At 44.4% G+C, this 26,215-nt stretch overlaps 8 protein-coding genes across 8 annotated transcripts; 4 read left to right on the forward strand and 4 right to left on the reverse strand.

Annotated features, from left to right (window-relative positions):
• Nucleotides 1–752: 752 nt before the first annotated feature.
• A1O5_00639 (uncharacterized protein) lies at nucleotides 753–2,613 on the forward strand (the record flags this gene model as incomplete). The annotated part of the gene is made up of 2 exons (XM_007741258.1): nucleotides 753–1,056; nucleotides 1,109–2,613. 2 exons carry the CDS (start codon nucleotides 753–755, stop codon nucleotides 2,611–2,613), a joined length of 1,809 nt encoding a protein of 602 aa, XP_007739448.1.
• A 542-nt stretch (nucleotides 2,614–3,155) lies between these two features.
• On the forward strand, nucleotides 3,156–4,831 carry A1O5_00640 (NAD-dependent aldehyde dehydrogenase; the record flags this gene model as incomplete). Its single annotated transcript, XM_007741259.1, has 5 exons — nucleotides 3,156–3,464; nucleotides 3,514–3,962; nucleotides 4,016–4,076; nucleotides 4,149–4,488; nucleotides 4,548–4,831. 5 exons carry the CDS (start codon nucleotides 3,156–3,158, stop codon nucleotides 4,829–4,831), a joined length of 1,443 nt encoding a protein of 480 aa, XP_007739449.1.
• Nucleotides 4,832–5,259: 428 nt separating this feature from the next.
• Nucleotides 5,260–6,355, forward strand: A1O5_00641 (uncharacterized protein; the record flags this gene model as incomplete). Its single annotated transcript, XM_007741260.1, has 3 exons — nucleotides 5,260–5,667; nucleotides 5,719–6,191; nucleotides 6,250–6,355. 3 exons carry the CDS (start codon nucleotides 5,260–5,262, stop codon nucleotides 6,353–6,355), a joined length of 987 nt encoding a protein of 328 aa, XP_007739450.1.
• A 1,356-nt stretch (nucleotides 6,356–7,711) lies between these two features.
• On the forward strand, nucleotides 7,712–8,659 carry A1O5_00642 (uncharacterized protein; the record flags this gene model as incomplete). The annotated part of the gene is made up of 2 exons (XM_007741261.1): nucleotides 7,712–7,890; nucleotides 7,996–8,659. The coding sequence occupies 2 exons, from the start codon at nucleotides 7,712–7,714 to the stop codon at nucleotides 8,657–8,659; spliced, it is 843 nt and encodes a 280-aa protein (XP_007739451.1).
• A 593-nt stretch (nucleotides 8,660–9,252) lies between these two features.
• A1O5_00643 (uncharacterized protein) lies at nucleotides 9,253–11,045 on the reverse strand (the record flags this gene model as incomplete). Its single annotated transcript, XM_007741262.1, has 4 exons — nucleotides 9,253–9,490; nucleotides 9,577–10,229; nucleotides 10,281–10,361; nucleotides 10,413–11,045. 4 exons carry the CDS (start codon nucleotides 11,043–11,045, stop codon nucleotides 9,253–9,255), a joined length of 1,605 nt encoding a protein of 534 aa, XP_007739452.1.
• A 963-nt stretch (nucleotides 11,046–12,008) lies between these two features.
• Nucleotides 12,009–13,008, reverse strand: A1O5_00644 (uncharacterized protein; the record flags this gene model as incomplete). The annotated part of the gene is made up of 5 exons (XM_007741263.1): nucleotides 12,009–12,101; nucleotides 12,161–12,263; nucleotides 12,317–12,369; nucleotides 12,423–12,528; nucleotides 12,584–13,008. 5 exons carry the CDS (start codon nucleotides 13,006–13,008, stop codon nucleotides 12,009–12,011), a joined length of 780 nt encoding a protein of 259 aa, XP_007739453.1.
• Nucleotides 13,009–13,643: 635 nt separating this feature from the next.
• On the reverse strand, nucleotides 13,644–14,884 carry A1O5_00645 (uncharacterized protein; the record flags this gene model as incomplete). Its single annotated transcript, XM_007741264.1, has 4 exons — nucleotides 13,644–13,882; nucleotides 13,953–14,058; nucleotides 14,123–14,293; nucleotides 14,345–14,884. 4 exons carry the CDS (start codon nucleotides 14,882–14,884, stop codon nucleotides 13,644–13,646), a joined length of 1,056 nt encoding a protein of 351 aa, XP_007739454.1.
• An 8,654-nt stretch (nucleotides 14,885–23,538) lies between these two features.
• On the reverse strand, nucleotides 23,539–24,716 carry A1O5_00646 (protein NMT1; the record flags this gene model as incomplete). The annotated part of the gene is made up of 3 exons (XM_007741265.1): nucleotides 23,539–24,486; nucleotides 24,532–24,634; nucleotides 24,682–24,716. The coding sequence occupies 3 exons, from the start codon at nucleotides 24,714–24,716 to the stop codon at nucleotides 23,539–23,541; spliced, it is 1,086 nt and encodes a 361-aa protein (XP_007739455.1).
• Between the last annotated feature and the right edge of the window lie 1,499 nt (nucleotides 24,717–26,215).

Consider the following 26,215-nt stretch of genomic DNA (forward strand, 5'->3'; position numbering starts at 1 on the left):
TGGGTTCGAAAGTGTTGAGGTCTGCGAGAATCCGATTCCTTCAGAGGCCGAATGTGAAGCGGCTGCGAATATTGTGAAGGTATCCAGGTTGTGTCCTGAAGAAAAATGGTGATTTGAGCAATGTTCAAGCGACTCTGGAGTTGATATTCGACCTAAATTGCGACACTCGCGAGTCATACAAGCTACGGTAGCATCGATCATGGGGCACTGGGCTACCTCTTGCTGAAAAGATACTAGTATTGCATGGTCCGCGTAAACATGACCTCCCCAGTAAACCAACTATGCCCGCTCGCGCCGAGGCACAAACCACGTGGTTGACCAGCCCGCCAGGGCGATTCTATTACTTGATCGCCCGAAGAATGAGGGTTAGGCTGGCGGTATTTGGGTGAAGAGAACTTTTAGGATCAACATAAAGGGGCTCTTTTAGCTGTGATGCCGAGGGTCTATAGGAGATCCAGAATCTACGACCAAACCACCAGGTGCAGCCCGGCCCGAGGGCAGATGCAGCAGCCACCGTGTCGGTTGGCGACGTTATTGTCATGGCCGAATTAACTATCTCTTGCAAGACTAACGTGTCGGGGGCGGACCTCGGGTTTGAAGATCAACATTTACGGTTTTCATCTCTCTGTCCAGCCTTATGGGGTATTGAAATTGGGTCAGAAAGCGCGAGTAACTCCGCACTTTCACGACTCAGTCAAAACTGCCCATGTGCATTGTCAAAGTACGTTTTTGTGGACAGAAAACTTGCGATTATGAGGAATATCGACCTCCAGGACGGACAAGGCGGGCAGGTGGTAACATCCTTCCTACCAAGATCCCACAATAAGGACCAGACACTACCGGGCACCGTCCCTGCGGTAGAGGATGTGACCATCACAGATCAGTTGTTTGGTGCTAAACGGGATCTGAGAGTGATTGTGATCGGGGCTGGCGCATCTGGGCTCAATTTCTTCAAGAGGGCCGAAGAGCAGGCAGAAAACCTGGACATCGTGTGCTACGAAAAGAATGCCGATATTGGGGGCACTTGGCTGGAGAACCGTTATCCCGGTTGTGCTTGTGAGTCTGCAGAAGGTGTCATTACTTGATTCACTACTAATCGTTCGGAAAGGTGACATACCTTCCGTCGTCTACCAGTTCCCGTGGAGACCTGCTCGCTGGTCGCAATTCTGGTCCTATTCAGAGGAGATTTGGGGTTATCTCAAATTGGTAGAACAAGAGAACCGATTCATCGAAAAGTACGTCGAACTACAGCACCAGGTCGAGGCATTGTCGTGGAGTGATAAGAATGCGAAATGGACAGTGAGCGTTCATGATGTCCAACGTGATCTCCGATTCGAAGACCACGCTGATGTGGTTATCAATTGCACTGGAGTGCTAAGTAACTGGAAGTGGCCTGCCATCCCAGGGCTGCAGACGTTTCGGGGGACTCTACTCCATTCTGCCGCCTGGGACTCTTCGGTCAGCCTGAAGGGGAAGCGTGTCGCTCTCGTTGGTGCTGGTAGCAGCGCCGTGCAGATCTTACCGAGCATCTACGAAGACGTCGACAAAATCTACACATGGGTTCGCAGCAAAATCTGGATAACCGGAAATTTCAGCCAGACTTTTACGCGAGCCGACGGGTCTAACTATCAATATACGGACGAACAGCAGAAAATCTTTGATGACTCTAGTCATGACGAATATCTGGCGTACCGCAAGATGGTCGAGGAGCCATTCAACCGGCGCTTCGAGTTCATTGTCAACGGCAGCGAGGCGCAACAGAATACGTTTGATTATTGCAACGAACACATGAGGTCCAGCCTCCAAACAAGACCTGACCTCATCGAGAAGATTGTGCCCACCGACTTTTATGTTGGTTGCAGAAGGCCCACTCCCGGCTATGGATATCTTCAAAGCCTCTGCGCGTCGAAAACCACCACGTATACGGACAGCTTGAAGACCATCACCGAAAAAGGTTTCATTGACCCCGAAGGCAATGAGCAAGAAGTCGACGTTATCATCTGTGCTACCGGATTCGACACATCCTTCAAACCCCGGGTCCCACTTCTCGTCAATGGGGTGGACATGCGCCAGAAATGGGCCCAAGACCAGCATCCGCCGTCATACCTCAGTGTTGCTTTGGGAGGGGTGCCGAACTATCTGATATCTGGGGGTGCATACTTCCCTGTCGCCCACGGATCATTCTTTCCTCTCATCGACTCTTTCTGCAAATATGCCCTCAAGCTCATTGAGAAAATACAGGTCGACAACATTGCATGGGTGGCACCCAATGAAATGAAGACGAAGCAATTTCTGCGGCACGCCAACACCTTCCTTAAGCGAACGGCCTGGAATGGACCTTGCTCGTCATGGTTTAAGGGTGGGACTGTGGACGGTCAACCTGCGCTGTACCCCGGGTCACGGCTGAGCTTCATGAAGCTCGTCGAGAATGTCCGGTTCGAGGACTACGACATCGAGTACCTGGATCGAGAGAATCCTTTCGCTTTCCTCCGAAAGGGAAAGCATGTATGTGAGGAAGATGGAAGCGATGTCACGTGGTATTTGGGGTCGACCAGCGACCAGACCTTGAAAGATACCCTGCGAGAGCGAATGACGGCGCCAGAATCAGCGTGATTGGCACTGGTCTCGTCCGAAGGCCCCACAGGCTTGAGCATCCACTACTACGCAGAGGCCGGGCCTCACTTGACTACGAAATCGGAAGCGCTATTTTTGAGATGCTTATCCATAGGAATATTCATAGACTGTATACAAACCCATTCTCCAAACCGACGTAACAGTGTAAGAAGCCACACGCGACGAGGCGATTGCAGAGAATCTCCATAGAGCCAGAGAAGTCCGAATCTGCCAATCACCTGCCGCCGAGAAATTGTAGGTACAACCCCTTGGATAGTAAGCCGTAGCGAAACGGATCTTCTTGCCGAGTCTCGATGCGGGAAAGAACCTATAAGTCAGCAACGGGTTGAGTGCTAGTGCTCCCGAGGTAATGTTCAAGGCTGGTGGGACGACGAGGGACCCATTTAAGAGAGTGACCGGCATTCATGTCCCATCAGAAGGAGGCGGATATTATCTTGAAAACACAGCGTTTTGGCAAGTTCTCTGGCACCAGGTCAACCACAGTTCAGTAATCAGGTCACATCAAGCATCGAATTTGCACCATGGCCTCAGTAGAGGGCACAGGTTTCGACCTGTCTGAGAACTTCTATAATGTGATCAACGGGGAAAAGCGATCGAGCTCGCGAAAAAGTCATGGCACGAATCCATCCACCATGGAACAACTCCCAGAGGTCCCGATTGCATCCTCTCAAGATCTGGACGAGGCTGTCCGTGGTTCCAGGGCGGCATTTGCTGAATGGTCTGAAGTTCCGGTCGAGAAAAGAAAGGCATTAGTGAATGCGTTTGCCGATGCTTTGGAGGCACACTCTGAACAATTTGCTCGTTTGCTGACGCTCGAGCAAGGAAAACCGGTCAGTAGGGTCGTACCTGAGCCGTCACAATGTTTGCTGACAGGACCAGCTCTCCCTCGCCCAGGGAGAGATCAAGATAGGCGTCCTGCGAGTGCGAGAACTGTGCAACTTGGACTTGCCGGAGATGACCAGGCTCGAAGATGAGCGACGGAGAGCTATCTTGTCATATACCCCTCTTGGAATTTGTGCTTTGATTGTCCCTTGGAATTTCCCCATTTCCTTGGGCACTCAAAAAATAGCTTCAGCATTGGTGACTGGAAACACGGTCATCTTGAAGCCGTCCCCGTTTACCCCATACTGTGGCTTGAAGTTGGGCGAACTGGCTCAGCAGTTCTTCCCGCCCGGTGTTTTCCAGGTTCTCAACGGCGATGATGAACTGGGTCCTTGGATCACAGCTCACCCTGGGATTGATAAGATCAGTTTCACAGGATCAATTGCGACGGGAAAGAGGGTCATGCAGAATGCGAGTCGGACACTGAAGCGCGTGACGTTGGAGTTGTCAGTTTGGGCCCGGAGCTAGAAACGTCCCTGGACATTACTGACTGCTACAGAGGTGGCAATGACCCTTGCATTATCTGCGACGATGTCAACATTGAGGAAACGGTGGCCAAGGTAAGTACATCCAGATGCACGAGTTCTGCTGGCCAAAGTCTACCCTCCATGCCCTAATTCTGACGACGTTAGGTGGCTACTATGTCCTTCCTGAATTCGGGCCAGGTTTGTATTGCGGTCAAGCGAATTTATGTTCAAGAAAATATTTACGATCAATTCCTCGCCGCGTTCGTGGATCGTGTCAAGACTCTCCAGCTTGGGGATGGGTTCGAAGATGGAGTTTTCGTCGGGCCCCTCCAGAACAAGCAACAATACGAAATAGCACAAAGGCTTCTCTCAGATATTGAAAGCCAGAATCTGAAAGTTGCCCTGGGTGGTTCCGCCGTCAGCACCAGACCTGGCCTTTTCATCTCTCCGACGGTGGTGGATCGGCCGCCCGACACATCTGATCTGGTGACAGAAGAGCCTTTTGGTAAGCGTTCTGGTCATGCACAGGACAGTTCAACGCGGACAAGCACTGATATTTCTAAGCACCGATTGTACCCTTACTCTCCTGGAAGAATGAAGAGGAGGTTATCTCCCGAGCCAATGAGACTAACACAGGCCTCGGAGGCTCTGTCTGGTCCAAAGACATTGCCCGGGCCACGAGAATTGCGCGAAAATTACAAGTTGGAACGGCTTGGATTAACGAGCATGGGGCCCTCGACCCTCGTGTGCCATTCTCAGGCTTGAAGGAGAGTGGGTACGGAACAGAGTTAGGTATCGAAGGACTCAAAGCGTTCTGTAACAGCAAGGTGATTTTCGTTCCAAAGTAAAGGATTGGATGATCTGAAAAAAGCCTGGGAGCTCAGATAAGGGCTCCTGAGCTTGCTTGCCCTGACATTCAGGACGACGAGTTAAACATTGGGAGTCTTCAGTCTGCTCATCTCCAGCAATGAATTTGAAGTAGTAGAGTTCAGAACACCTTCATTCATGGTAACATCCTCAATTTTCAGAAAACTCTCAGAAAATCCTAGCTCTCTAAGCAGTCAGAAAGGCACCATCCGGGTGGACTTGTGCTATCTCCGCCGGACGGACGCCGTCAAGCCCTCGGCAATCGGTCGGATCAGGGTGACAGGTGACTATGGATGCCTGTATGACCATCTCGTGAAGTCGAGGCGCCTTCGCAGGTCAAACCTTATAAAGAGGCGTATCGCCGCGGTGTGTCACATGTGTTTGTCCTCGAGTCATTTCGTACCAAAACATGTCCTATCAGAAATCGTGGCTGGATTTGGAAGAGGCCTCGGGTGGTCGTTCCACGATTACCGGGACTCCAGCCGAAATCAAGGCGAGGAGTTTGGTGTTGAAGGCGTACCTAGAGCGCTCGATCCCCAAGCGAGCCGATGCTGTCAGGATAACGCATGGTGAGGTGGAAGGTGTCGGATATAGAATGTACCGACCTGCAGAAACAGAAAGGCCCACGAAGCCTCTACCCGTCGGAATCTGGGCACATGGTGGCGGCTGGATGACCGGCGACCTCGACAACGACGATCGCTTCTGTCGTATCGTTGCAGAGAATATCCCTTCGGTTGTCATCAGCGTTGACTATTGTTTGACGCCGGACTATCCCATGCCTCCTCAGCTCAACGACTGCTTGAAAGTCTACAGATGGGTACCGTGCGCCGCTCCTCGCAAGACCTATGGTATCTGACTCCTCGTCCAGGCTTATAGAAATGTGGGTACCTACGGAGGCGATGCTAATTGCTTTTACACCATCGGAGGATCAGCCGGGGCAGGTCTAGCTTTGCAGATGGCGAACAAGATCATAGATGATCCGGAGCTGCAGGCAAGTCTCGAAGGGGTCGCCGCCAGTAATCCGATCACGGCACACTTTGACAACGTGCCTGGGCAGTACCGATCCAGATACACTTCATACCAGGAGAATGAAAAGGGGACACCCATCCTTGACAAAGGATCGATGAAAATCTTCTACGAGCACGCCAAAGTCGACCCCCATGATTCGGACGTGTTTACCATCCTGGCAGAAGAGAATCACAAGCACTTCCCACCGACATACTTTGTCTCTTGTCAGTACGATCCTCTCCGTGATGATGCGACAATCACGGAACTGGCTCTCTGCAAGGCTGGTGTACCGACTCGACATGACTACTACGAAGGCATGCCTCATTTTTTCTGGTGAGTGGGCTTGCCTCTATTCGAGCACACATTTCCACACAGCTGACACTTGTCACAGGGCTTCCCCGGGTATTCCAGAAACAGAAGACTACACCCGAAATCTTCTTAATGGCATCCGGTGGTTCCTGTCCAAACATGAAGCGGCTGGAGCGGAAGGGTGGTAAGCACCACCCAGGTAGCCTCAGACGCTCATTTAGTCGTCCGCCGCTGTATTACCACAAGAAATGTGCCTGGAAACACTAAATCGCCGACTCATTTCGAGAGAACGCCGACTTACAAGGTTCAATGGTCTACGGCGAAAACTTTTCTCTTGTCTCAGTCCTCAGATCCGATATCGGGGCTACGCCCTGATTGACTAGGCTATGAGCTAAAGCGCCGGCCAATCACAAAATTTAAAGAATGTTGCGATAAACGAGTCCAAGGCTCGATACGTAAAAATAACTTATAGTATATATAGTATTAAGTTATTAAGATATAATTGTTACGGGTGCCAAGACGCCAAGGCACTAAAAAGTATATGTGTACAGCACGAGGTTACAGACCACCCCTTTGAAGCTCTTTAGCTTCGAAGTCGCTGTCGCACTGCGCCTATAGATAGGCAATATACTTCTTAGATAGCTCGCTGCCAAGCCATCCCTGACATTACGCATTTCACAAGGACGCGAACGCGTTTCTACCCTAAAACTACGTATTGGAGCTTAGACCCTTCTCGCGAAGGCGTTTTGCTTCGTAAAATAATGGGCCCTGCTCACTTATGGCAACTGAGCCAATGGGTCTGAGAACTGAGACAAGCTTTTCTCATGAACTTCGGCGATTGAGGACGTATCATATGTTGTCGATCGAGCAACGAAACAAGGTCCCGCTTTCGGGACAACTTCTTTTGTTCGAATCTGTCATTAGTAGCTTTAGCCTGATTGACTATGAGTCTTTCGACTCTTCCAAGACATAAGCTGCATAAAAGCCACTCAGTGCTGGAAGGAATCGACTCTTTGGTCGACTCCTTAAGGGTCTAAATAGCCGTCTCTCATTGGCTGTCTTTTGCCGGAACATGATTATTCCGCTTAGTAGATGTATTAAGGTTAACAACTAGTAACATCAATATGTCGAGGATTATAGTAATAGTCTACCCTAATTTAGACTATCTACTATAGTATAGCATTAGGAATCAATAATGAAAGGTGTGTCCCGCCAGCACTCAAGAATCGACTCCCCTTGGGTCCGATGCCCCCAGGAAATCGCTTGACAAGGCATCGAGTCTTACCAGCACTGCAGTCACCTGCCTGAAGCATGCCATACATGTGCCGAAGACTTATCTATTGCCGCCGAACAGCCATCGACTCTCCCGGACCGAGGCTTCCCAGCAGCCCTCACCAATCCTGTGAGACGCAACCCATGCAAGCCTCTCCGAGGCTGTCTTCTGCGACTGCACGGCCTTCTATCCTGCGTTGGACAATTAGAAATTTAGAATAATACCCAATTCACCAACGCGAGCGCAATCCGTCAGACAGAGGGTCGCAACAATGTCTGTCACCGTCAAGTATCGAGGACGGATCGCCATCATCACGTTGAATGTCCCGGCGAAGCTCAACGCCCTGACATCGGAAGGGTACTTCCTCCTCGCAGACTGCATGCGTAAAGTTGCCAACGACCCAGAAATCGTAGTTACAGCGTTGACCGGCCGTGGCCGACTGTTCTCGGCGTAAGTATTATGAGATCTTCAAGCACCTAGTAGCACCAGTCCGCTCCGGATTTGATGCTGCTGCCCCGAAGTGCGGCGACAAGAAGTCTATTGACAGAAGTTCAGTGGCGCAGATATTCAACGGACAGGGAATAGAAACACCGATGGCCAGCCTTCCACGCCACCGATACAACAAGAAGCACCACCCATGCAGAGTGCACCATTTCGCCAAACACAGCTGCGGAACCTCGCGCACATCATCGAAGTGACTGAGGCATTCTATACACACCCAAAGCTGCTTGTTACTGCTTTGAATGGTCCGTGCGTTGGCCTTTCAGCCGCCCTGGTCGCATACTCGGACTTCATATACGCCATGCCCCACGTCTACCTCTTCTGTCCCTTTACCAGTCTCGGTATTACCGCGGAAGGTGGCTCAACAGCCCTGTTCAGTCGGCGCATGGGCTTCAAATTCGCCGCTGAGGCACTGCTCATGTCGAAACGCATCCAGTGCGAGGAGCTGGTTCGATGTGGATTCATCAACGAGGTCTTCGACACTGGAAAAGACGCGGACCAATTTCTTGACAGAGTGCTTGTGGAAGTTGAGACGCGCCTGTTCTCAAAGCTCAATCCTTCCAGCATGCTACATGTGAAAGCTTTGATGAGGAAGCCAGAGATACCCCTATTTGCATCACAAACGGTTGAAGAGACCTTGGGAGTCGTTGATAGTCTCGCAAGGGCCGCGAAAACGGCAGACCGCGTGAAAGAGGGCAAGAAGGGTGCTCGGTTATGAGCATGACAGCCTGTTACCGGACCAATGCAGAGGCGTTACATGGGAGCCAGATGCAAGGTGGTGCAGAATCATGCTTGGTTGAGCATTGTCTGTTATGAGCATCACTGGCGAGATCTCTCCAGTCTGTGTGGTGACAATAAGCGGAATAAGTACGCTCAAGAGCATCTCATCCTGGTTATTATTGGGGATCAGCTCGAAATGGTCCGAGAAATCACTTCGAAGTGGTATACGCGGACTCGGGAGCACCCTTCGCGTAGGCCAGATTTTGGAGCCGAATAATGGAGGAATGTAGGCTTAGTCCAGGCAATGGCACAATAGTCTGTCCCATTCCTCTCGAATTATCTGTCGCTTTGTCGTCAGCCTTGCTGGACAGGCCATGACCAAGATGCTCTGACGGTAGTCGATATCGATCTACCATGGCTAATGTCGCATTCATCAAAGCGTGGAAGAAGCCGGCAGGGTCATGGAGGCTCGACAGAGTGCGCGTAACTCGGGAGCACATGGCTAGCTTCTCCAGCATGAGAGGATCATAGTTGGATGTCGTTTTCAGGTGGACGTAGAAGATGGTCATGGGGATCATCACGCAGCAGAGACTAGCTGCCCATTAGTTGGGTCACAATGTGGGAAACATCTTCGGATGTAGCAGATTGGAGCGCGTACCTTCCTGGAGGGAGAAAGGCGCAGAGAGCATGAGCCTCTAGGCTTTCCAAGATAGCGACAGTTGCAGCCACGGACTCACGAAGCGCCATGCGAGAGGCCTCGCGAAGTCTCATTGCCCACGAAGTAAGACCATCCTTATCCACAATCAAGGTGGCTTGGTATAATTCCGACCTAAAATACCTGTGTAAAAGTCAACAACCGCACCAAGAGACGTATATCGTGAAAGACAGGGAGCACTGAGGTGGCGGTTAACGTACTCGTAGGAGAGCATCGTGTAAGCATGTGCTATCTTGAAGGCTTTGAAGTCTGTCGAAGAGGATGAGTCGGGTGGCTCATAATCCAGTAGCTGTCTGTTGTCCTGCCTCCACTCATCTATTTTGAGCTCGACGTTTTCAACAGATAAATACTCGGGTGTAGATGGCGCAGGCTGGCTGTGCGTTTGGTTTGGAGTGTATAGTGCGGTCCGGTACACCAGCAACTTGCCAAGTTCAGCCGCGCGCATCTGAAGTTGGAAGATGGCCACGAACAGTCGATAGGTTTGTTGCTTGGTCTCCTTGCTGAGGTACCACGAAAAACTGCAGTCTTCCTGGAAATCGTCCACGGAGATCTTGGGGCAGAAGGGGAGTGACGAGTCGAACATTTCTGGCCTACTCGTTTTCTTGAGAGCGATCAGTAAACAGATAGCCCGAGACAGAAAACAAATGCACGCTCGCTTCCAGGCGAGCTGATCTGGATTGGAAGGAGTCGAACTCTGTTGAAAAGCATCGTTTTCGACCAGGAGGTCGTAAGCGGTTGTCACATAGCGTTCATTCTCGTAGTAACGATTTTCATAAGATCGATAGGTGCTTAGAAGCAAGCATATCTGCACCCTTCTCAACGGGTCATCTTCGCATCCAAGCTTTAATAGTAGCTTCCGGGCAGTCAGTGTTAGGCCAGATGAATGTGTGGTTTTCCTACTCACGGCGGCTCTGGAGTAAAACTCGCACGTTGCGGCAAAGGTGGTGTTGTACCCAGCCACTCTCTTCCCCTCGGCTGCTAAATACTGATGGATTGTCAGGTTTGCGGCTCCCAAGGTGATTCTCACAATACTTACTGGGGTGGTGACGAAAAGAACGGCATACAAGAGTGCCAAACTGATAGGCTTGGGATCTTCTTCAGTGAGGAGTTGATGAAATTCGCGTTCGTTGAGAACCGGGAGCCTGGCTTGCATGTGTGTGAAGTATAGCATAATCGAGGTTTGAATCTCGTCAGCGCTAGGGAGGACGAAAGCTCTCACTCGCACCAGCTTCGTGTGCCTACTATCATCCTTTGCATAGGACAGCGACCAGTCTCGAAGCCATAGATAGGGTGACTTGAAATGGCACGCAGTGTCCACCGGTGACGATGTCGTGACACAAGCACTGCTGGAAAAGTCGCCGTCATTGTTTGGCACGTGTTGTGCAGGGTGGAAAGGAGCTGAGTCGAGATAGAAGGGGTCGCCAGCATCAGACACATCCATGAATTGGCCAAAGATATCCTCGTCATTCACCATTGCGTCGAAAGATAATTCCATGCCATACTCTGGGCGCGCGTGAACGTCACCGAAAAATGGGGCAGACGATTTTGCATGAGAGCTGAGCGTGGATAGCTGTCGTGCCTGAGTCTCGTTGTTAACGACGTTTGGATCAAGGTTATGTATGAGATAGCATACTTCCTGTGTCGTGGCAATAGGGGCATTGTTGGGCATGATTGCGGTGCTGGTGTGATGTTGAACATCGACCGTCTCACCGGATGGCTTTTGCGACGAGCTCGAGTGACTTGGAGCGCTCGCGGAAAAGTTGTGGCTTGGGAGCATCTCGACCGGTCGGCTGGTATGCCTCGACCTGATTGAAGCTTAGGAATTTGAACCACATACATGCAAGTATTACGTACACACGAGGGGCAAGAACACAGTGCAAGTTATCTAATGTGCAGTTTGTGCATGGTTGAGGTGACCTGGAGGTGATATCGCAGCGTACTTTCCGACCACGACAGCTTAGACAGGCTCTGCTGGCTCTACCGCTGCGGGTGTGCGTCCTCTGCGGTGAATCCGCCATGGTGTAAGAGGGAGAGAGATTGAGAGAACAGCAGATCTGAAAGAGATCGAGAACTGGGGTAACAGTATGGGTCTTTGCCAAGGGCTCCAGGGCCCCCGGAGGTGTGGCGAGGAGAGAGGGGTGTGGCGAGGGTGGGAGGGGTGGGACTGATGACGCCTGATCCTAGGGATCAATAGATCGAGAAGAGTGGCTTCTTCTCTGTGGTATGAGAGCAGGTTTCCAAGACGTTGTTGGGAAGACTTCTCATCAAGCTGACGGTGGACGGTCCAACGGATGCGAAAAGTCTGCAAAGGAGCTGGAAGAATCAGTCCCACTTGCCTACTGCCAAAAAACTCCATGGCCACTAGACATTGAAACTTCCACCATCTGCCGTGCTAACAATACTAAAAGCTGGGTGACAAGAGGCCTCATCGGCCATGGCATCAACCATTACGCCTTAACAAACGTCGAAAAAGAGAACAGAGAATACGTCGGGCCGAGGGCCGAGGCCTGGAGGAAGCCGCCAAGCCTTGGTCGCCCCAGAATTCCTGAGAAACTCCGGGGGAGGAACTCTCGCGGCGGAGGTTTGTGTGGCCCAAACCTCCTCTCGAAAGCGGGGAAGCGCTTCGTACCGCTCACACACAGCGGAATCCGCCATCTACCATGATGTCGGTTCCGGTCATGTATCGACTCAATGGTGAGGATAGGAACAAAATCACGTCGGCAACCTGCACAAATGTCAGTCACATCAGGCTTTTCAAAGTCAAGATCGAGCCACAATCCTCACTTCATCAGGCTGCCCATAACGTGCCAGAGGGACTGTAGCCAGATATGCCTGCATGCCTGCAGATGGCCCTTCCGGTCGCCTGGTCATCGGTGTCTCAATAAACCTTTTATGGTCAGGATGCAGACGTTCGTCAGCGTGCCCACAGAGGTGTCTCACCCTGGACAGACGGCATTGATGCGTATCCCCTCCTTCCCATAATTGACCGCGTCCTACAAATGAGATTAGGATTCAGCCATCAGGCCAAAGGGTTGATGTGACTCACATTTCGAGTGATGCCTAGCACCGCATGCTTTGCAGTACCGTATGTTATGTTCGATCTCGCACACTTGTGGCCATAGATCGATGACATATTGACTATCGTGCCCCGGCTAGCCCTGTACCAATCACTGGTGTTAGACACACAATCTGGCCAGGGAAGCAAACGAAAAGATAACATGCCCCGGAGTGAGTCCTTCTTGCTTCAGCATGTGCTTAATTTGTTCTCGCTGGCAAAGCCACACTCCAACCATGTTGACATCTATACCAAACATGAATTGGTCTCGAGATGTGTCCACCGACGGTAGGAATGGGCCTGCCACCCCAGCGTTATTGACCGCATAGTCGATCCGGCCAAACCGTCGGATGGTAGCTTCATGAGCATCGATGATTGACTGCTCATCACTCGTGTCGATGTAGAGTACCTCCACCTCAACGTGCGGGTACTCGTCCCTGAGCCGTTGCGCAACTTTCTCCAGAGACGACAAGTTCATATCGCTGATCGCCAAGGAGGCTGCTCCGTATTTGGCGAATTGAAAAACGGCGGCCTCTCCGATGCCTAAAAATCTGCTTCTGAGACTCTGTTCGGGCATTCCACGCGGACACCAAGCTCACACATACCCTGACCGGCACCTGTAATGAATGCAACGCCTCCATTGAGTAGCCCGAGACCAGTTAATAGCATGTTCCCTCCTCACTTGGTTGATTGAGTCTTCGTTCAAGATCTGCTTTCCCAAGTCTGAAATACAAACCAGTGCTTTGACGACAACGTTTCGTGGCTCAGATGTCAGTCGTGTACGGCAGAATCGACAGTCTCCAGGGGCTTAATTAGTAGGACCACAGTATCTGGTTGTCTGCTGTGGTCACTCCAACGATACGTGGACACGAGGTCTCCGTTGGCCAAACGGGCCGCCGGCATAGATGCTGGACCTGCCCGGGCCGGGCTCTTGGGCCACAAAGCAGGCATGTACATAGTTGATGCAGAGCTTGTCTTACTTTGCTGATCTACGAGCAGGATACCTTTTGGCATGCGACAAATTTCTTCACTATGTATGACCTACAGCATGCACGTAATGAGATGCAAGACATTGTAATTGTTAAGCCCAAACATTGGCGAGCTAGGAATTCGACCTCCGGCTTTGTAATCCATCGCAGCCTCGGGCCAAGAGGAATACTATATTCGTGAGGGCAGAGTGACCCTAATACTCTAGTCGAGAGTCCCTTGTTATCAAGGTATTATCTTGGTCACCAGTTTACCGGTGTTGGATCCATCGAACAACTTCAACCAGGTCTTCGGTACGTCCTCAAACGTGGTTGGAACCACGTGTTCAAGCTCGTCATTGATTGTCAACTTCCCTTGTTCCAGGGCACGAATGAATATCTCCGTCACCTTTTGGGCTTTGTGCACATAGTCTGCGGCGATAAATCCCCTGATCTGCAATCTCATACTGATAACCTGGAAGTAGTCTGATGAAATTCAATTAGCTGTCAGGGCATTCCAGGCAAGCACGACCAAAGACTGGAGAAGTCATCTTACTCGTCAACAATGTGCCATGGTCGGAGTTGTATCCTGAAATTGATCCGCATGCAACAACAACTCCATTTTGCTTGAGTCGGCCCAGCATGGCGTCCAATATTGTACCCTGGAAATGTTAGCCCATGGATCAATGATACTGTAAACAAGTTAGGCCGAGAAAATCAACTCACCCCCACATTGTCAAAGTAGATATCGACACAGCCCTCTGTGGCTTTGGTAAGATCATCGAAGAAAGACGGGCTTCTGTAATTCAGGCACTTATCGGCACCTAATGTTTCGACCACAAACTTGCACTTGTCATCAGATCCGGCGATACCGATGACCTCGCCGACACCGATGATCTGTCGAGTGTTCTCAGTACATCTTGCCATGTCCCGCGAGGAAGTCCTAACCCTTTTTGCTATCTGCACTACCATACTACCCGTCGCGCCCGCGGCGCCACTAACAACGAGACGGTGGCTTGCTTTCGCCTCGCCGACCACCACGATGCCATAATAGGCAGTAAGGCCAGTCGTTCCAAAGACGCCAAGATAGTGTGAGAAGCTCAGGCCGTTGGGCAGAGGCGATAAAGCAGTGGCATCTTTGGCATCCAGGACAACATACTCATTCCAGTCCACGCGGGCCAGTATAGTTGTACCCTTGGGCAGAGCGTCACTCCTTGACTCGATGACTTCGCACAAACCACGCGACTGCATGGGCGTGTTGAGGTCGACCGGTTTTACGTAGTGACGATCGCTGGGGAGGTCATCGCTGGACTTGATCCAGGTACGCTGAGCAGGATCATTCGAGAAAAAAAGCACCTTGACGAGAATTTGCCCTTGCTGAAGTGGTTGCAGATCTCTCTCTATCAGCGTGAATGTAGGGTCAGGGCCGGAATACGTCGGAATCTCCTTGGGGCGATTTGATAAGATCCAAGTCCGCGTCCGTACCATGGTTGTTGGGTCGTAATCGTGTGAGGCAACTGGATGCTATGTTCAGAGTGTCGTGCTGCGGATGACTTCGTCACGATAAGACGTCAAATTTTTGCAATAGCGATTTTGCCAGACCTGACGAAAGATGGACCTTTGTGGTGACGGCTTTTTTTTTACATTATAGTTGCAAAAGGAACCATGTCCACCAAAATTGAGGTCGCCGTTGGATCACTACCGACTGGCTGTAAATGCTCCACCTCGCTAGTATATTACAAATAGCCTGAGCGAAACTAGAGATAATAGAGTAAAACACGTAGGCGTGAAAAAGCCATGGGCCGAGGTGATAGAGTCTATCAGCATAAGTCAAACGTGACTCGGCGATCAATGTCATTTTTGACAGGGTTGCAAGATAGCCACTGAGGCAAACCATCCTAAGACGCTAGCTATCACACCAACTGCGGCACTTGCCTCAACACCGTTGTTCTCACCGACCTGCGACAGCATGGCAACAGAATAGAAGGTTTCAGGAATGGCCTTCAGATTACAGGCCAAAGTGTATATAAACAGGCAGGGGACAGAACACAATCAGGCAGATAGATTCACTCTCATTCTGTGTATAACAGCTATTACCAACTCTGGCAGCAATGCCATCGGATAGCTTATCGACATATTAAGGATCCTACTGGGTCTCAACTAGGTTAAGGTTCCTAGTAGCAACTTGAGATAGTATGAACTGGATGTGAATCACGCAAGGTATGAACAGTCGATGTTTACTACATCGGCAAATTTTCCCGCGCGACTCTGAGAGCCCTAGGCTGCCCTGGGCTGTCAAGGTAAGTCTGCGTCTTACGCAGCCCATGAGACCGCTGGGCTCGCTGGGCTACTCTAAGAGAGCTCATGGGCTACTCTAAGAGGGCCCTAGACTAATATAATAATTTATAACTTTATGAATATATAATTATACTAGTCGTTTAAACTAGTACTAACTAAAATTACTATATTATATTAAAATTAAAGTAGATATATATAAAATATAAGATTTTAAACTAAATCTTAAATTATTAACTTAATAGCGTTAGTATTTATTAAGATAAAGACTTAGCGAGTTATTCGCTTTTAGTATAAATCTTATTTCCGAAATAGAAAAGATCTTTTTAAATTTAATAATATTATATAATAAGTATATTATAAAAGTTACTAAAAATAGATAGTCTATAAGAGCTTATAGTCTAGATATAAGAGCTATAAGCGACTATAGACTCTCTAAACTCCCTAGGTATATAAGAATACTATGAGTCGCGGGAAAAATTACTAATATATATCGTAACGAATATTTAAAGTTATAATACGATTTTAGATTATCTATAGCTAGTAAAGATTAATTTTAATATCGATTAAGATTCGAATATATAGAGCTATAAAAGTAATAAACGTTAGCGAGTTATACGCGTATCGCTATATAAACTAATGAAAGATACGGCTATCGATGAGAGTATTATCGGTATAATAACGGTAATTTTCTTAGAAGTTACTAATATACGGAGCGCTAGCGTAACGCTCGCGAATATAGTAGAAGACGAAGAATCTCTACTAGATATATTTAATAATTTCGCTAAAATATATTATAAGTCTAGCGAAGATCTAGCTAAGAAGAGAATAATGGTTAAATACTCGATTCTAATTATAAACGGCGAGACCGTATCTTATAAGCTTATTTATTTATTAAGCGCGAGAGAACTATAAGTTTTACGCGAGTATATCGACATTAGTCTAGCGAAAGAATAAATTAAGATAAGCGAATCGTCGGCGAGTACTTCGATTCTATTTATAGTAAGGAAGAATAGTAGTTTACGACTATATATCGACTACTGTGCGCTAAATAAGATAACGAGAAAGAATCGCTATTTACTATCGCTTATTTCTAAGATTCTTAATCGCCTAAGCGGCGCTAAAATATATATAAAGCTAAATCTTAAAGACATCTATTATTATATATCTATAGCGGAAGAGAATCGCTAAAAGACTACGTTTCGTACGCGCTATGAGCACTTCGAGTATAATATTATACTCTTTAGACTAATTAATACTTTAGCGTCGTTTTAGATCTATATTAATAAGGCGTTAAGAGAGCTACTAAATAATATATACGTCGTATTTATAGACGATATACTTATTTATAGCCGGGATAAAGAGAAGTATATAAGATACGTACGACTCGTACTTAAGAGACTACGATAGTATAAATTATATATTAAGTTATCTAAATATAAGTTCTACGCTAAGAAAGTTAACTTTCTTAGATTTCGCGTAAGAGTCGTAGATATATCGGTGAATTTTAGTAAAATATAAGTTATAACGAAGTGATTTATTCTAAAATCGTATCGAGAGATTTAGATCTTTCTAGATTTTATTAACTTCTACCGAGAGTTTATTTATAAATACTCGATGATAGTAGTATCTATGGAATATCGCCCTCTAAAGATTTATATTAAACCTTTAGTTACGTGATTAAATACGAAGTTTAAGTTCGTATTTAGACCTAAAGTCTATGAAATTACGTGACTAGTGCGATATTAATTTCGCACTCTATTAAATAATTAGTCGTGCTTACTAATATTAATTTAAAATCAATATTTTAAGGGTTTTAACTGTGGACACTTATTGTCTATATAAAGACCTTTATTCTCTCTAGGTAGATAGTTATCTTTAAGTTCTTTAATAGTCACTTACCTATCTATAAGGTTTACGATCTATATAAGCCTTACTATCTATACATTAGATAGTTCTCTAAGTTCTCCGAATAGTATCTATTATAGATCTCCTTACGAGTATAGTAGTGAATAAGAAAATAAGTTCTTTTATATAGATTTCCGAGACTAATAATATATTTTATACGCTAAAAGAGCGCTTTACGTAGATATCTATACTTACGTACTTCGATCTAAAAAAATAGTCTCGTATTAAGGTGAATATATTAAGCTAAGTGATTAAAGATATATTAATATAAGTATATAAGTCGCCTAGCGATCGTACGCTATAAAGGTTAGTAATGTTCTTCTCGCGGAAGATAACTTTTACGAAAAGAAACTATTATACGGGCGACGGCGAGATATTAGCTATTATATATATTTTTAAGAAGTAACGTTATTATCTTAAGATATTTATAAGTAATATAATAATACTAACCGACTATAAGGCGTTATAGACTTTTATAATTACGAAGATCTTAAATAAACGCTAGATATAGTAGATTAAGATATTAGTCGTATATAACTTTCGTATATAATAAAGACGAGATAAGAATAATTTAGTTAATGAGCTATTTTATTATCTAGATTATATAAAGAAGAGAAACGTCTTTAATAAAAATATTCTAATTAGTCTCTTACGAAAGAAAATCGAGGTTAACGATAATAAATTATATACTAAGTATATACGAGTTATCGATAAGATCGTCGTTAGCGTATTAATACATTAGTAATTTTTCTCGCGACTCATAGTATTCTTATATACCTAGGGAGCTTAGAAAGCTCATAGTCGCTTATAGCTCTTATATCTAGGTTATAAGCTCTTATAGACTATCTATTTTTAGTAACTTTTATAATATACTTATTATATAATATTATTAAATTAAAAAAGATCTTTCCTATTTCAGAAATAAGGTTTACACTAAAAGCGAATAACTCGCTAAGTCTTTATCTTAATAAATACTAACGCTATTAAGTTAATAATTTAAGATTTAGTTTAAAATCTTATATTTTATATATATCTACTTTAATTTTAGTATAATATAGTAATTTTAGTTAATATTAGTTTAAACGATTAATATAATTATATATTCGTAAAGTTATAAATTATTATATTAGTCTAGGGCCCTCTTAGAGTAGCCTATGAGCTCTTTTAGAGTAGCCCAGCGAGCCCAGCGATCTCATGGGCTGCGTAAGACGTAGACTTACCTTGATAGCCTAGGGCAGCCCAGGGCTCTTAGAGTCGCGCGGGAAAATTTGCCGATGTATGAGTATAGATTTAGAGTAGTAGAAACTTTATTAAAAGTGTATATAATATCGTAACGCTACTTAATACTAAAGCTCTAAATATTAAGCTATACGGAGATAAATAGTAGTCGGCTAACGTACGCTAACGTAGCGACGAGCTTATTACTTATATAAAGAAGCTCTAAGTACTAAATAAATGGTGTACGGAGGCTTAGTGATTAACGACGTCCGAGGGCCGAATTATACGTAGTATATTTAAGGGGGCCTAGAGCGTTAATAGTACGGGTCTCGTACGACGAGACGACGTAGTATATATATCTCGTGATTTTACTACTCGTTAAGAAATTATAAGAGTAAACTATAATAACCTATAATAAGAAGAATATTTCGAACGTCGACGTATAACTAATACTATTATACGACACTATTAATAACCGTAGATAAGGCGCGATATAGACGTATATATCGCTATTTATAATATTTATTAAAGAATAAAGATTCTACGGTATAAGTTCTACGGATAGCTCGAGTCTCTACTATAGCTAGAAGAGCCGTAGTAAAATATCTCAATAAACTTTATTGTAGATCTTTCGCCGTCGTTATATAAGTGAGACGTATACGATTCGATATTAGTTATTATAAATAAATACTCGAAAATAGTAAACTTAATACTATATCGTAGTATAATAAACGCCTAAGATCTAGGTCGAGTAGTACTAAAAAAAGATAGTTATTAAGTATAGAGTACCGAGATTAATCGTTAGTAATAAAGATTCGACGTTTACGTTAGTCTACTAAGGAACTCTCTACTTATACCTTACGACTCGTAGACTTTTCTTAATCGCCTTTTATTCTTAGACTAATAAATAGACGAAGCGAATAAATTAAATTCTAGAATACTATCTTCGCTACTACGTTAACTATTAATAGTTAAATTAAATTAAGTTATTAGCTAGCGCTAAGTATATAATAAATACTATATTAAATATTACTACGGAAGAAGCACCGTTTAGTATTATATATAGATTCTCGTCGGAGACGCGTATAAATATCGTAAGCGAGAAGTAAACGAAAAACTTCGAGAATATAGTCGCGAGAGAGAGAGTCGAAGTCTTAGCGAAATTACTTAGTATAGCGAGCGAGATATACGTAATAACTAAGCGTAACGCTAATTAAATAACTAAGAACTATAATAAGTAACGAAAGACTATAGAGTTCGTAATTAGATTATAAATTCTTCTTATAATAAAGTATATTCGTACGCTACGCGTAAGTAAGAAGCTTACGAATTAATTTCTAGACTCTTTTAAGATTATTAAGAGAATTAGCGTAAATACTTATCGACTTAATCTACTAAAGAAGTATAATCGGCTTTACTATATCTTTTATATCTCTTTATTATAGACGTATCGCGCGCGATCTAAAGTCGTCTTATCGCCGTCTATAAACATTAAGAAAGAAAAAGAATAGAAGATTAAGAAAGTACTTAAGGAACGTTAACTTCGAGATAAGACTTAATTCTATATAAAATAAAAAAGATTCTTAAAGGCGTACGATTTCTAAAAGCTAAAAGAGTACTTAAAGAATATATAGCGCGAAATCGAACGATTTAAAGTAAGTATAAGAAAAGAAAAAAGATAGAAGTAATTATTTAATTCTCGTAAGCGAGACATATTACGCTTATAAGCGCTTATTAATATAGTACTATCTAATTACTCTAAGAGAGCTACGATTCTATATTATCTCTCGTAGCGATACACTAATATATCGTAGAGAAGTCTACGACGATAATTATAATTTCTAAAGTCTAAGTTCTTCTTAATTTTTTAACTATAAAGAGCTATAAGCGATACGCGTATAACTTATACGCGGCCTAAGAGTAATACTAATTCGTATCTTATCTAACTATTTAATAATGCGCGTCGGTTAATTAGCGCTCTCTTTCTTCTTATCGTCGTCGTTCTTCTTTAAGAACGAGACACTAAAGATTTTATCGCTCTACTTATAGAGCTCGAAGTTTTACTATTATTATTAGTATATAATACGTAAGAGAGAAGTATACTTATATATTAACGAAGTATATTAACGCTAATATAAATCGTCTCGAGAAGTAGATTTATTTAGATTGTAGGCGATACGTTTATTACTTTAGAGCTACCTAGAGTAACGTTAATTACGCGTACGTCGTTAATAGTAAAGAGACCGAGGACGAGGTGAGTAGCGCGAGCGACGACCGTCTATATCTCGCGCGATAGAACGTCGACGAGGTCTTAAATCTTTATAGATATCGGGGCGCCGAGGCCGCTATAATCGTAGATCTTATTAACGGCGAGTAGCTTTTAGATACGGCGTAAATAAGAAGTAGAAATCTCGTAGAGAGTTAGTATAATAATAGTTAAAAGATAGCGAAACGTATAGAAATATAATTCGTAGCGTCACTACGATTATTAAAGAAGTAGCGAAAGTAACGCGTACTATTCGTAGATATCTCGTAAACGAGCGCCTCGCTCGGAGTGAGCTTATCTTTATTGTCGCCGCTATATAAGCGGCGTAAGTAGCGACGATAAAGTAAGTTTAGCGCCTTTAGACGAGAGTTCTTACGAATCTTCTTACGAGAATAAGAAGACGATGAGAAGCGATAAGCTAATAAACGGTTAGTATACTATATATAATATAATAGCGAAGATATATATAATATTTATCTTTACTAAGAGAACGATATTTATTATCGGAGTTACTAGTAATAGCGCTAAGATCGGAAGTAAAGAAAGTAGTAGAGATAATAATAGTAAACAATATTAAAAGCGATTAATATATAATAAGTATATATAATGTATAAGATTTACTAATGAAGAGTTTAAATAAAGTAAATTAAAAAATAAAAATTTAATAGCGCGAATTAACTATAATATAATGTATTAATATAAATAGAACGTATATAAATAATAAACGAAAAGCGCTTATAGAGAAAATAAATTAAGTAGTTCGAGAAAAGAAAAGATCGAAGATTAATAGCTATAACGAAATATTTATACTATAGAAGAAGTGAATATATTATTTACTAATATTCTTTACTCGCTATTTAAATATATACGACTTACGAGTAATGAAGATATACTATTATTCTTAGACTATTATCTTTTTATTATTATTATATTATAAATAAGTTTATTTATAATATTTACTATTATTATTATTTACGATATATATAAAGAAAAATAAGACTAAGATATACGAGACTATATATATAAGGCTACGTATATAAGGCTATAACTATAGATATTTAGCTAAGTATCGCTAAGAACGAATATATACGAATATTAAGAAGTACGCTTCGTACTATATAACTTAAAGAGTATACGAGGTGAGTGTAACGAGCCTACTACTTATAGCTTCTCGGGGACGAGAAGCTTAAAGAGAAGAGTAGTGTTACGGATTCGGCTAAACATCGAAAGAACGAACGCTTATAATTAAATCACTAGCTAAGAGATACGACTTAGGGAGTGTATTCTTATTACTAGTATACTTCCCGTATAGGAGGCGCACTCTTTTCTCTCTTATACTTTAAGTCGTGTATAGTATCGACTATATACTATAGGGATAACTTATATATACGCTTATCGTTAGACTCTATCTACTTACTAAGAAATTCCTAATAGGTACTTCTATAACGTGAATAACCTTAGTATCGCTTAATAGAACTACCTAGGGAAGTGTGTTAATAGAGTCTTAAGATAGTTACTGTGATAAACCATCTAAGACGCTAGCTATTTTACTAATTACGCCACACCGTTGTTCTCGTAGATCTGCGAGAGCATAGCGACGGAATAGGAGGTTTTAGAAACGGCCTTCTAAGCACAGGCCAAAATGTATATAAATAGATAGAGTCTCTCTAAATAGCCAGGGGGACAGAACACAATCAAGCAGATAGATTCACTCTCATTCTGTGTACAATAGGACTTCTCCATTACCATGTTGAAGAATTTCATGGTATATCTAGGTGCATAAGCCATATTCTCATCCGAGGGACATCAAAGTTCACATAAATACTGACCATTTCCGAAATCATTTAGTATGGATATGATGGAAGCTAAAGGTATTTCCAGGAGGCCCATTCAGATAGAATCGAGCTTCCAGACGACCCAGCCATTATCGAGCGAATGAGAGATGCTCTGTCCGCCTAAACATATAAGAGTGGCTATTAATTTCTCCTTTTAGCGTGAAGCATTCGACTTAGAGGACAGTGGCTGATGATTGGACGGAGGTACTATCACTTTAAGTCGCTACGGCTGGTGGCATGGCTTCATGCTCATTTCAAACATTTTCAATCAACATGCAGGTGTGTTGGGGTTTTGGTAAGCTGGTCTTATATATACGGACAAGGAGCAGTTCTAATCTAGAGCCAAGCAAGACTGGAAGATGTCTTCACGGGCATGACGTCGAGCAGCCCAAAGCTAGCTATCGAAGCCTTAAGTCGGGATAAAGAGAAAAGGTAGAGTGGTCCCCCCCGAGGGTGTATTTCCACAAGTCATCTTGACAACATGATTAGTCATTTCGAGAAAAGTGGCCTTCGGCCGTTTCCCATGAATCTCATTCAATGAGTGCCCAAATTCTTGTGTGTTCTGGCTATTTCAGACAAGCCGTGCCAGGTACCGACGAGATGACTTCGAATTGAAAGACTCAAGTCGCGACCTTTGTCTTGAGACCTCCGAGGCGATGGAAACCACCATTAAGGGCCACTTCATTCTGTAACAGAGCCATCTTTCTCTGATCGCCTGATGGGTCGTTGGACTCAGCATCAAGGGCCCATTCCAGAAATTGATTGCTATAATTAGGCTGAAAGCTTGGATCCAACACACCCAGCCTCTTGCCGTACCTTGTGACCTTCTCCCAATCACGCTGAACGTTCTTCAGATCTCGAGAGAAGTAGGCAAAGCTTCGCTCAAATATCTTTCGGTTCAGTTCGGTCGCCATAGTTGGCTTGAAGTCAATATACTCCTCCCAAGCTTTCTCAGGTTCAGCCAGCACGAAGTCAGTAGCCTTCTTGACCGCGCGGAGAAATGCCTTCACCTTCTCGGGGTTCTTTTGTATGAACGTCTCGTTACCGATGTAAAGGATAGAGCAGAAGCAGCAGCAACCAAGCTCAGCGAGTTCGTCGATACGAAGCATCTGCACGTCGGTCTTGGATCGACCCTGTTTCGAAAGCCACTCCTCAAGCTCAACCATTTGAACATTCTCCAGACCAATCCCCGCATCGATTTCACCCTTAATTATTGCCTTGGAGACATTCATACCGCATCGCATGGCAGTGTAATCAGAGGGAGACATTCCGTAGTGGGAGGCGAGCTCGTCGATCTGAATCTTGCCAAACTCCCCCACGTAACCGATCCGCTTCCCCTTCAAAGTATGGAAGTTCGAGGTAATGCCAGACTCCTTGAGATACACCACACCAGTGAAAGGTTCATCCAAAAGGCTGCCGATGGAGAGGACTGGGAAATCGCGGGCCTTTGCCTTGGGAATTATCAGCACAGTCAGCATAACGAGTAGTTGGGGGCACACAGCAAGAGTATGGATCATCGCTTTAAATCCCAGGTCGACTTTTCCGGTCCCGATTATTTCGGTCACGTCCTGAGTTCCAATTAGCTAAGCTAATTTAACGACAATGAGGCTTACGCTAGGGTCATTTGGCTCGAGGAGCGCAACTTTGATGTCTTCATCGTTGAAGAAGCCCTTCGCTTGTGCCAGGTAGAGGGGAGCATGGTACGGCGTAGCGTGCCTCCAATAGTTAGCCACTTATTCAATGATGGAAAGCGACGAGAATACCAGTTCGTGAGGAAGGTAATCTTGTCAGTCGACATGTCGAAGTAGTTGTCTGCAAAAGTCAGTGAACTCAGGTTCCCGAGCTGAAGGTGCTAGGAGCGCAAGAATCAAAAAGCATGTCCTTTCGCTGGTATTATCCAGATCAAGTTCTCCGGTATTTCTCAGATCATCCCTGCACTCTGTGCTCCGATTGTCCTATAAGCAGATCGGCCATAGAGTGCAAGGCGAACACCCGGCATGCACTGCTGCGGTAAAATACCTTGACCATAAGATACCCTGCGCGAGACGCTCCATGATTGCCTCCCGCCTGGACGACTCGTACCGTGGAGCGACAATGAGCAAGTAACGGTTGAAATGAGCTTGGTGTGTTGAGTAAATCAGAGGAAAAATTTGGATCACAGGAAACAGAACGGCAGAGCGAGAAAGTGCTTAGTTACAAAAAGTGTCACGTGGGTTCAAGTGGAGGGGCAATGGAGGGGCAGATGCCACCAAACTCGCGAACAATCGGACAAATCGGACAGTTTAGGGACAAACCTACTGTGCCGAGAGTTCCGAAGGATTCGCCACTCGGCTTGGAATTCAAAGCCTCTATACTTTGCAGCCATGTTCAAAGTCAAGCGGGGCCAATCCTGAGAAACGGACTTCCCGTATAGTAAAACGGCTATATACCATCCGAGAAACCTCGTAGAATTATGGTTCACGATTGTGCACGTGCCTACCATCTTGCCCTTGGCATTAGGTTACATATTGAACGGTCGTAACGTTTAACATGCGGTCGTGTTAAAATAGGGTTTTGGCAAGCTGGTCTTATATATATATATATCACAGACACTGTTCGCAATCTGGAGCCAAGCAAGACTGGGAAGAGGTCTTTCTGGGCATAGCCTCGAGCGACCTAAGGCTAACTATCGAAGCCCTAAGTCGAGATAAAGAGCAAAGGCACAGTGCCCTTTAGGGTGTTGATCGCAACGCCGACCATGCCTTTCTAGAAAGGGCGTCCCATTTGAATTTCGCTATTCAAAGGAAACGGCCCATAGCCTCCTTTCTCGATAATAACTAATTATATTGTTAATAGTTAAACGATAAAGATAAATAATTATAAAATATTACGATATTTTACGCTAATCTTACTTTAGTCTATATAAAATATACGGAATATTTAGATTATTTTTAAATTTATCGCTTAATCGTCGAAATTTATTATAGTAGTTAATTATTTTATCTTATAATCGTTCGTAACTAGCTTTAGTATAGTATATAAGTATTATATATTTTAAAGTAAGACTTTAAATTATACTCTTATAAAACTAAGTAATATTTATTTATCTTAATTATAATTATTTATAATTAATTATAGTAGTTTTAAACGTTAAGACGTAGAAAATTACTAAGAATAAGAAGACTAAGATAATAAAGAAGAAGACTCGTATAATATTTAATTTTGTTCGGAGGACTTAGAGAACTATCTAATGTATAGATAGTAAGGCTCATATAGATCGTAAACCTTATAGGTAGGTAAGTGACTATTAAAGAACTT

Source organism: Cladophialophora psammophila (genome assembly GCF_000585535.1).
Source record: "Cladophialophora psammophila CBS 110553 chromosome Unknown aczJe-supercont1.1, whole genome shotgun sequence".
NCBI classification, from domain to species: domain Eukaryota; kingdom Fungi; phylum Ascomycota; class Eurotiomycetes; order Chaetothyriales; family Herpotrichiellaceae; genus Cladophialophora; species Cladophialophora psammophila.